The 11,049-nt window shown below is 43.3% G+C and overlaps 1 protein-coding gene across 1 annotated transcript in view; it reads left to right on the plus strand.

Annotated features, from left to right (window-relative positions):
- The window catches only part of LOC139285864 (unconventional myosin-Ic-like), a 54,134-nt gene extending 44,527 nt beyond the window's left edge, over nt 1-9,607 (plus strand). The window contains exons 16-32 of the mRNA XM_070906536.1: nt 18-64; nt 216-296; nt 892-997; nt 2,223-2,340; nt 2,964-3,077; nt 3,353-3,429; nt 3,524-3,592; nt 3,709-3,793; nt 3,974-4,133; nt 4,440-4,523; nt 4,633-4,726; nt 4,812-4,867; nt 4,950-5,085; nt 5,172-5,242; nt 5,353-5,450; nt 5,686-5,785; nt 6,918-9,607. Of these exons, the coding sequence (XP_070762637.1) occupies nt 18-64; nt 216-296; nt 892-997; nt 2,223-2,340; nt 2,964-3,077; nt 3,353-3,429; nt 3,524-3,592; nt 3,709-3,793; nt 3,974-4,133; nt 4,440-4,523; nt 4,633-4,726; nt 4,812-4,867; nt 4,950-5,085; nt 5,172-5,242; nt 5,353-5,450; nt 5,686-5,785; nt 6,918-6,944 (1,523 nt within the window). The 3' untranslated portion in view covers nt 6,945-9,607. The remainder of the gene's footprint in view (nt 1-17; nt 65-215; nt 297-891; nt 998-2,222; nt 2,341-2,963; nt 3,078-3,352; nt 3,430-3,523; nt 3,593-3,708; nt 3,794-3,973; nt 4,134-4,439; nt 4,524-4,632; nt 4,727-4,811; nt 4,868-4,949; nt 5,086-5,171; nt 5,243-5,352; nt 5,451-5,685; nt 5,786-6,917) is intronic.
- Nucleotides 9,608-11,049: the final 1,442 nt, after the last annotated feature.

Below are 11,049 nucleotides of genomic sequence, written 5' to 3' on the forward strand. Positions count from 1 at the left end.
TCATTTGTCTCATTCAGGGTTTTTGGACAAGAACAACGACCTGCTCTTCAGGAACTTAAAAGAGGTGAGACTGCGTTTAAAATCAACAGCAGATTTGGATTACAAGACAAAGCAGCAAACTGTATTTCACTTTGATAACGTGATACATTTGTGGAACGTTGCACAGTGTTTTCCCCATCCAAAGGTTAAAAAAGGTCTTTTGTGTATGTTTGCAGGTCATGTGTATGTCAGAGAACAAGATCCTGACGCAGTGTTTCGACAGGGAGGAGCTGAGTGACAAGAAGCGCCCAGAAACGGTGAGATACCTTGTTTGTTTGTTTGTGTGTGTGTGTGTGTGTGTGTGTGTGTGTGTGTGTGCGCGCATGTATTCCCTCTTTGTGTCCTGAGGTGTTCTCTTCCACACTCTTACAGATCATACTCTCATACATCCCAACATACTTTCCCACAGCAAAACAAACAGTGGTGTGTTTCCTCTCTCCGGTTGTTGAGTGGGCAGTCTGATGGGGATTCTCTGCGGCCTCCCACTCACTGAGGAATGCCCTGACACTTGTATGCCCTTCTCACACACACACACACACACACACACACACACACACACACACACACACACACAGGCAAGCTGGAGTCCCAGTCCTCCACACTGGGCCCAGTGTTCAGTCTGTACCGGACTGCCAGTCACATCAGCCAACCCTCTGCATGCGTAGCTCTTCTTAGGTCACCGTCTCTGTCTGCGGGCTTCGATTTTGCGTACACACACACACTCTTCTCCTCTTCGGTTTCTCCCTTCTGTTAAGTCTTCTCCTTCGGTTCCTCTCTCACCCTCACCTCTTCATCCCGTCCTAACCAGCTTTCGTCCGTCGTCTGTCTGTCTGTCTGTGTCTGCCCCTCCAGGCGGCCACCCAGTTCAAAGCAAGTCTGGCGAAACTCATGGAGATCCTCATGTCGAAGGAGCCGTCGTACGTCCGCTGCATCAAGCCCAATGACTCCAAGCAATCAGGTATGAAGTCAAGTCTTGTTTTTTGCTGAGTATGGTACACGGTAGGAATGCAGAAATGCTTAGAGTATCCTTTCAGATATCGAGCTATCAGGCTGAATCAGACCACAAAACACCTCAATTCAGAAACCAAAAACCATTCAGTTATTTGACAACTAGTGTGTGCATTACATCCCAGATGAAATTGTTCCTCGTGATTCCATTCTGGATTATCAAAGTGTCTCCTCAGTACTCTTCAGTACCCTCTGAAGCCAGTAGCTTTTGTTATCGTTGTTTCCACAATGAAGAAAAATGTGTGCGCTAACAAGAATTCTAATCACTGCCGAATACTTAAAGTTGAAATTTTAATATCACTGAATTTATAGCATTAAAATGTTTGACTTTGAAAAGCTGCATTTATGTTGTTTGAAATTCCCAGAAGGTGATTTCCAGTTCAAGTGTCATTCAAAAAACGATTCGTGTTGCCTTAATTCAATTAGTCAAATCGTGATTAAGAGAAATTCAGGTCAAGTCATAAAGTGGATTGGTGAGATTCAGAGCACCACATTCAAACATCCAGGCTACCAGAGATACATTACTTCCTCTTGTATTCAACACACAGCTGACTCATAACATAGTAGCACAGAGGTCTCAGTGATTCCATCAGGCCGTCCTTCGTAGCCCTGATCTGGGAATTTGGTGCCTGAATTTCGTTGAATGATTGTCATTTTTTGAACAATATTCAGCATTCTCTCACTGACGTCTTTGAGATTGCACAAGGTGAAATGACATACTCATTTGATTCGAATTATTATGGCTATGATTTGCTTCCACACACTAATGGTTTTCAGTGGTTGAAGCCCAGTTTTATGTAACAGTTCTTGTCAACACAGTTGAAGCTGCTTAGCAGCGTCAACAAGCTAATATTTTCCCAAAAACATCACGTTGATCCTGTGCTTTCGCTAATTCCAACCAAAACAGTTTGTGCTCAGCTGCGTGAGTGGCCGCAGTGTTACGCTCCGTGTGGTCGTCAGTATATCGAGGCCGGCCTTTGTTTCCCTCCACAGTTGGCCTTTTGTTAGTCTCACACTGTTTCTCTGTCCTTTGTCACTCCTACTTCTGTTGTTTAGCATTTACTGGTTTTCTCTGGTTCATTTTGTCCAACAGACTTTACATTTTGCTCAGACTGATTTGACCCTGCTCTCCGTCTCCCTCTCCCACTTTCTCCCCCCCTCTCCTCCTCTCCCAGTTCGATTTGACGAGGTGCTGATCCGTCACCAGGTCAAGTACCTGGGGCTGATGGAGAATCTGAGGGTGAGGAGAGCCGGTTTTGCTTACAGACGGCGCTACGAGGTCTTCCTACAGAGGTGATCAGAGATTCAATTATATGTGTCATTTTATTGTCTTCTAGTACTCAACCAATATGATTCTCTCAATTCAGTCAAGTGGTCCAGATTAGACACACAGAGCCAAGCGGCACATGAGAAGACATCCAGAGTAAAGGGTTCAGGTGTAACTTATTTGACTCACAGGTAGCTGAAGCGCTCTCAAAGAACTACTGATTTGGGCATATATTAACACATTGCACCAGTAGTATTATTCCTCCAGGTGCAGCAGGTCTTGGTTTCCTGTCTTTATACAATGGGAAGGGTTCAGGATCAGTCCCAGGATGTGTTCTGTCAAAATGACCTGAGCAAGACACTGATCCCCTACTAACACATTCATTGCCCTGAATAAGAGTGTCAGCTTTATTCCTAAACTGTAAATCAAAAAGAAAAGAGAACAATCATTTCATTATCATCATTATTATTATTATTATTATTATAGTTTCGGCGCTAACACTGAGGCCTTCTATTCCTTCCTTGTGTGATGCCGGTACAGATCACTGAGCTGTAGAAGTGGTGGGGATTTAAACCCAGGTCTTTTGCCTTAAATATGTGCTTCTAACCTGTAAGCTTCATACCTGAACCAGTGTTTTGTGTCTGTTCAGGTATAAATCCCTGTGTCCAGACACATGGCCTAACTGGCAGGGGAAACTGGCCGATGGAGTGGCCACACTGGTCAAACACCTGGGATACAAGCCTGAGGAGTACAAACTGGGCAGGTCAGCAACGCAGATAAAATGTACACTTTCATATGAGTCAGTCAAATCGTTTTCTCAGATCACTAAGTGCAAGCTTAAGAAGTTGTTCTTTTTAAACATGCATTTTTTTACATGTTCAAACTTATTTTTCCCTTCTTTGCCCTTTTATGATGTTTGTAACTTTTTCTTGACTCTGAACTGCAGTAAACCATCTTTGTAAAGCACTACAAGTAATGTAATGTTGTATGCAATGTATTTGATTCAATGCATGTTTTACTTTAAACTCAACCCTTTAGGTCCAAAATCTTCATCCGTTTTCCAAAGACCTTGTTTGCCACTGAGGAAGCTCTAGAGACCAGGAAACACAGTCTCGGTGAGAGCCTCTGAAGCAGCTGATGGTTTGTGCCTAATATTTTCAGCATCTCCACAGACTCAAACCATTTGTCTCCTTTCTCTTTTCCCCACAGCCACCAAGCTGCAGGCAGGATGGAGAGGCTACAGCCAGAAGTCCAAGTACCAAAAACTCAGAACCTCAGGTGAGGAAACTTCAGTGGGATCATTTAGAATTTTAGAGTCTGTTTCACAGCCTCATCGACTTCTTTGTACGTTGAAATGTATTTGTTTGTGATTATGTTTGTAATGTACCTTGCAGCTATTGCCATCCAGGCGTGGTGGAGAGGGATCCTGGCCAGGAGGAGGGCCCAGCGCAGGCGACAGGCTGCTGATACTATCCGCAGGTACAGACCATACAGGACCAGACCAGCAGATGGCACAACACACTCACTGTGTGATAAATAAACCTTCCTCAGAAAGAAAATGTGTGCTAACGTGGGATTTTCAAATGAGCATAATATGTGCAGATTTTGTAAAACCCTTTTTTACATCTTTTTTTTAAAAAAATTCTATCCCATCCTCAGGTTCATCAAAGGGTTCATCTACCGCCACAGGGAGCGCTGTCCAGAGAACGAGTATTTCCTGGATTATGTGCGCTACTCCTTCCTCATGACGCTGCGCAGGAACCTGCCCAAGAACGTCCTGGACAAGAGCTGGCCGACACCTCCAGCTGCTCTCACTGAGGTGGGGTTACAGCACGCACACACACACACACACACACACACACACACACACACACACACACACACACACACACGTAGGTCAACGTCATAGTGCACTTGACTTGAATGTCGGAACAGTAATAGGTCACATCACATTCTTCTGTGAGGACAGTCAAAAATAGAGGATGTGTTGTTGAAGCTTAAGACCCTTTGAGACCGTTATGGATCAGACCTGATATTTGGTACCGATACTCACTATCATAGTTGAACTCCACATATATATGACACCACTGCCAGCAGAGCTAATGTGTATTGTGTCTGTCTTTAGGCATCGGAGCATTTGCGTCAGCTGTGCATGCAGAACATGGTGTGGAGCTACTGCAAGAAGATCAGTCCAGAGTGGAAACACCAGGTGAATATTGTCCCGTCACCAAGAACAGCGAGACAAGACACGCTCTTTGTAATCCGACTGTCAGGTTTCTTGTTCGTTTGCGTCACTGTCATCTAATCTGTTTGAGTAGATGGAGCAGAAGATGATGGCCAGTGAGATCTTCAAGGACAAGAAGGACAACTACCCACAGAGCGTGCCCAAGCTGTTTGTCAGCACCAGACTCAGTAAGACACTTTTCCCACTACGCAACAAATTTGTGAAACTTCGACAGGCTAAAAAGATTTTACCAGCATGTCTCCTCTCGTTCAGATGGTGAGGACATTAACCCCAAGGTGCTGCAGACTCTGGGCAGTGAGAAGATGAAGGTAAGTCGAGCAAAAACAAAAGTTACAAGCTGTCTGTAAGTGTATTCACCGGGTGTTCTGACCGCCGTCCCTCTGTTCCCAGTACGCAGTGCCAGTCACCAAGTACGACAGAAAAGGCTACAAGGCTCGGCCCCGCCAGCTGCTCCTCACTGCCAACAGTGCCTTTATCGTAGAGGAGGCCAAACTCAAGCAGCGCATCGACTACGGAGCTCTGAAAGGTCAGAGGTCAACTGCCGGTCATCATTTGCAAAAAGGGGGTTGTTTCAGCATTTGGTTCATTATTAAAACTGCCCCTCCCCTGCAGGTATCTCAGTCAGCTCTCTCAGTGACGGCTTGTTTGTTCTGCACGTGCCCAGTGATGACAACAAACAGAAGGTGAAACCAAAGACGGATTATAAAAGAATCATTACACGGGAACAAGAAAAGACCTCATGTAGCTTTGTATAACTGTAAATCTGAGTATCTGTTCGATGGCTTCTTCCCAGGGAGATGTGGTCCTGCAGAGTGACCACGTGATTGAGACCTTGACCAAGATTGGGATCTGTGCCGACAAAATAAACAGCATCAACATCAACCAGGGCAGGTGGGAAGCAGAAACACCTTGAACGTGCACTTGGCTTGTTAGTTATTACAGTGACACTGTGCACTTTAAGTAAAGCCTCATCCTGTTATTCTGTGTGTTTGTACTTACATAATGCTAACAGCAGTATAACACTTGTTCAAAATATATCTCGACTCCTACACACTCAAGCATCTGCAGGTAGGACGTGGTAAAAGGCAGGAAGAGCTGTCTAACTGTCCCTCTGTTCCTCCTCCAGTATAAAGTTTACAGTGGGTCAGGGGAAAGAGGGGATCATAGACTTCACGCCCGGATCTGAACTGCTGGTCGCCAAGGCTAAGAACGGACACCTGTCTGTGGTGAGTCTGCTCAATCTTCCTCAGTCTCGTTCAGTCAGATGGCAAAGTCCTTCCAAATGGAATAGCAAATACCTAACTGACAGAACAGCACACAGGATGCTGTTTAATGCAGACCTTCATCAAGTTACATAGTTATACACATGAATGCGGATGTTCTAAGGTAGCATCCAATAGTTGATACATTGCAATACTATTTAAAGTAATCAATATTTTTACGATGGGTCAAATGACAACGTGAAATGATGAAACGCGGAGCTAATGGTGACAAATCTACGTAGGATTATCACCCGGCTGCAGTTCCCCTCAGTTCTGCACAGCCTTGTTTCCAGCAGCTGCTGCCAGCTGTTTTCAGGGAAATTGCTTTGATGAACCCACTTTAGACCGACAAAGTTAGCAACTAGCTGCTGACCACAGTGGAGCATTTAGCAGCTAAAGAGCCAGATATTTCCCTCAGGAGTTGGCTGAGACCAAAAACAGCTTCTTTTGTTGGGTGGGCACAAACACGACTCCAGATGAATGCTGATGGCTTTTTTGCCAACATGTTAAAGCCCCTTAAAACACAGTCAAATATTATTCTATAATATTAAATATTCATTAGTAAATGTGCAACGATGAAAGTAAAAAAACGTTGTTAGTAATTATTTATTAGACGTTGAACACACTGAAAACTTCACCGCTGATTGAGGAAATCCGTTTTCAGGGCCTTTTAATGTTGTGATTACAGTTTGTCACAGCACTGCCCCCAAGTGACTAAAACAAATATGACTGCAGCTTTAATATCTTTCAATTTGACAATTTTGTCAACAAAACTACTTAAAGAATTCTACCCTAAGCTGAGTTAGGTGTTTTTAGCAAGTTGTTTTATTTTACAGTTTTCAAGGACTGTAAAATCCTCCTACACCACACTGGGACTATTTGTGGAGGCAGACGTCTGATACAAAACAATACAAATTATTAACTAGCTCTAATAAAAGGCCCTTATCAGTCGAGACATCAGTGTTGTGATATTTCACACATCTTTTTTTACTGAAGTTCTTGTTGTTGTGGGGTTACTTCCTGCTTCGGTCCGAAGAATAGAAGTCACTGTGTCGACCTCCGCCGTGATGTTTTTCCTCCTCTGGATGTTTTCCAGACGGCTCCCAGGCTGAACTCCAGATGATGGCCTCTCTGACGACACGCCCGGACCTACGTCCTCCTCACCTCTCCCATCCTCCAATCACACGACCGCAGACCCCGCTCTGCCTAAGCCAATCAGATGCCAGCTGTCACTACACGGGTGACATGTGCTTCCAATTAAAATAAATAAATAAATAAAAATCCAGCAAAACTAATTGATATATTTATGTTTATATATTATATTTTTGGGATTAATACTGTTGCTGTTTGAATATTCTGATTTTATATATGAGGCCAAGGAATAACAAATATTTTGGTGCATTTTTCTTGTACCATGTGTGTTTATTGTGCTTTATTTTGGGAACAAGAAAACAATGAGGGAAGAGTCAGAGTAAGAGACAACAATGAGAAGAAGGGGATTGTTGTTGAAAATCAGGGTTGCCTGTTGCCTCTTTCTTTCCTGTTTACTTTTTCTGCCTGACTTACCGGCCTGATGGTCTCGCTGACATGACTTTTCTAACTGGGGCGGATGGCTTGTTATCGAAGCGTGAAGGTGTGTTGAACAAGTATGTAGGACAGCTGCTGAGAGGTTCGGGGATGAGGAAGAACCACTTTTAGATCAAATGGTGGTGCTTTGGCACAAAAAGGGCTGGTTGGTGTCAGAGTGGCTCACTAAAACAGAATAAATAGTTGGATGTACTACTGAATATATATATATTTTTTAAAATCTGTTTGTGCTGTGTCGGAATAAGAAGGAAGCTTGTCATGAGGGATTCACTCCAATAAATAAACGGCATACAGTGTGTAAATGCTGCAGAAAGGAACAAAGTATGTGAGAAAAGGCAAGAGAAAGGTGAACAGAAAGACGACAGAAGGCAGCAGTCGTTTGTCTTGACCCCCGGGCGCTTGTGCCTTTCCCCTTGACTAATTTAGCTGTGTAGTGATACCTGAAAACCATGACACTCAGCACAAGAACGAGTCGAGTTAAGTGTAGATAGAAACCCGCCGTCCTCTGACCTGTACAGCAGTCTTCCCTTGTTCAGAAGCACATCACATGCTCTGACTCGGTCGATGGCCCCAGCATCTCTCTCTCTCTCTGGCTACATTTCCTCCATTCTTCCACCTCTCCTCTCTGCTTTGCCTCTCCGGCCCTCCTCCCTGACCTGCCCGTCGTCTGTCATAGTAAACTGGAGCTTCTGTCAGACTGTGGTCTGATGGCTACACCTGACCAGGGTTTGACCAATACTTTTTTTTTTTTTTTTTAATTCAATGTATATCTCCATTTTTGGTGTACTTCCACTTAGATAAATGCACGTGAAGGCCAGGCGGTTTTGAGATTGAAGCCATGTATTGTCTAGATGTTTAAGTGGGAGATGTTTACATGTTGGGAAGCGTAATCACTTTCTTACTGAGAGTTACATGACAAGATTGATACCAGTCTCTTGTCTGTATGCTGAATATGAAGCTACAGCCAGCGGACGGCTAGCTTAGTTTAGGGGGAAACAGCTAGCTTGGCTCTGTCCAAAGGTTAAAAAAAAAAATCCACCTACACAGAGCCAGGCTATACTTTTCCACCTCTGTCCAGTCTTTATGTTAAGCTAAGCTAAGCTAACCATCTCCTGGCTTCAGCTTCATATTGAACGCACAGATGTGAAAGTCGTATCAATCTTCTCATGTAACTCTCTGCCAAAAAAAAGAAGCACATTAGTGCGTTTCCCAAAATGTTGAACTATTCCTTTAGTGCCAGAAACTATAAGCAAATTATAACCAGAATTCTGTCCAGAATTTGGCCCTTTTCAGGGTAGAGAATTATCTAATTTGTCGTGTGACCCTAAAAACCATAACTTAACCTCATGACACCAATAAAATATTTATACACCCTTCAAGATATTACACCAGTTCAGGTTAAGTGCCTCCTATAGACCAAAAAAACAACAACATCTCTGTCTCACCCTAACTCTGACCAAAGACTGATCCTGAAAAAGTTGCGTTATTGAAAACTTTTGAGAGGAGCTCCAAAATGTTTCCAAGATTGCTTTTGTGTGTTTTTTTTCCGCAGACCTCGCTCAATGACAGAACCTTTTCTCTGCACGGCTCTGGGTGGCGAGGCGGGTGCAATATGCCGAGGCAGGACTGTGCGACTGCACTTAAAATATACTAGCCAAAGACCCGACTGTCGATTTATAGTGATTCTGTGTTGTATGATTTCTATGATATTATGATGTCAGTTCTGAATGTTATCTAGTTGTTTTTTCAAGGAGGGAGATCTATATGTACAGTTTGTGTTCTGTGTTATAAATGAGAGATTCAAGCCAAGTGAGGTTTGATGTCGTGAAACATTTGGGGAAGAAAAAGCTTTTAGTATTGTTTGTTGACGCAAACTTGTTCACGTGCCTTGTTGGATAGCAATACGACAGATTTGTGTGGAATTCTAAGAGAAATACCTCCTTGACAGAGTCTGGTTCTTGGCTGATGACGGTTGTCGAGCCATTTCTAAACGTTTCCCTGCAGCACCTGAAGGTCTCCTCCCTCTTTGTGTATAAGCTTTATTCAAACCAAATCCTACGTTTCTATATTGATTTACAGATGCACTCCTGTTATCAGTCCTGACTTACTGTATGCACCACACCAATGTATAATTATGCCAACACACTAAAAGATAAGATACTAAAGATTTGAAAAATAAATTTGAAAAGTAAACACAAACTGGTGAGTTTGTGCTTCATTTCTTCGTTCCTGTTCAGCTGTGTGTGTGTAACTAATGAAACTTTTGTATTCTACGTTTCAAAGTTAATAGCCTTAATAACACTTTGGGGTATAATAGTCTGGATTAAGGGACACGTTGACGCTAATTTACTGTCTGATGTCACGTAAATAGGAAGCAGAAATGCCTTTTGACTGTTTTATAGGACACATTGGATGCAGGTTGTATTTCTTAAAGATGAATTATCCCTCTGTCCGTCATTTTGTTATTCATTTGAATATAGGTTGTGTTATGTTGGGAAAAAATAAACCCAAAAAAATGTATATGATGAAATAAATATTGGATGATTGGACAGATCAGTTTGGTCAGACGTTGGGTGAGAAGATATATAATATTAAAGGACTGGTATCAGGATAAAAACATGATGCGGTGATCACTACTCATTTTTAGAATATATTTCTATTTCAATGCACAAGCACAGGCAACAATAAAACAGAATATTGCAACATGATAATGAGGTCAATGAATAAGGTAAAGAGAAAAAGAACCTGGCCTAGATTACTGTCAAAAGGTCATCCAGCTCCTTCTCGAAAGTCAAACCCTGTAGAAGTTAAGTAAATCCAGCTTCACCAGAAAATAGTAGAAAGAATGCTAGATTTCAACATCCCTACTTCTGACTGAGTGCGTTGACTTTTCTGAGAGAAATGTTTAATAGTCCCTTCATAAAGAGGCTCTGGCTTAGTGGCCTCCTGACCCCTTGGGCCCCTGGGTCTGTGCCCTGGAGTCCCCGTGTTTTAATCCATCAACAGCGGTGGAATGTAACATTTACTAAAGTACTGCATTAAGTACAGTTTTGAGGTATTTGTACTTTACTTGAGTATTGATTCAACAGTAGTTCTACTCTACTACATTTTTAGAGGGAAGTACTGCACTTGACTCCTCTGACAGCTTGTCACTTTAATATAAAGTGGATGACTGCCAGTGGCAGGTCGACATCTTTATGTAAACAAGGTCACATGCGTGACGTGTAGGCTTCCTGTGTGTCCCAGATATAAATATCACGTGGCAGCCTACACTCGGCCTCTCCGATTCATTTAAGAGGGACTCACCTACTGGTCAACTGCAGCCGCCAGTGGTAGACTGGCTGACGCTAGCGTGGATCCAGAAGCAACTTTGAGGCGATAAAACCTTGAGAAGGTGCTGTCCAAGACACAACCGCACAGATCTCCGACAGTGGCACCCCCTTCGTTGCCGCCCAGGATGTGGCCACCCCCCTGGTAGAATGACAGATTACATCTGAGGTGGCAGGTCTACCTGTTTGATTGTCTCAACAACCCGGTGGGAGAGCCAGTGTTTAGACAGTGCCTGTCCCTCTTCCTTGAGACTGGGTCTAACCCCCCTGTCCCTGCACCGTGACAAAAACACAGCCCAACCGTCCTTGTGG

Source organism: Enoplosus armatus, chromosome 5, assembly GCF_043641665.1.
Source record: "Enoplosus armatus isolate fEnoArm2 chromosome 5, fEnoArm2.hap1, whole genome shotgun sequence".
NCBI lineage: Eukaryota > Metazoa > Chordata > Actinopteri > Centrarchiformes > Enoplosidae > Enoplosus > Enoplosus armatus.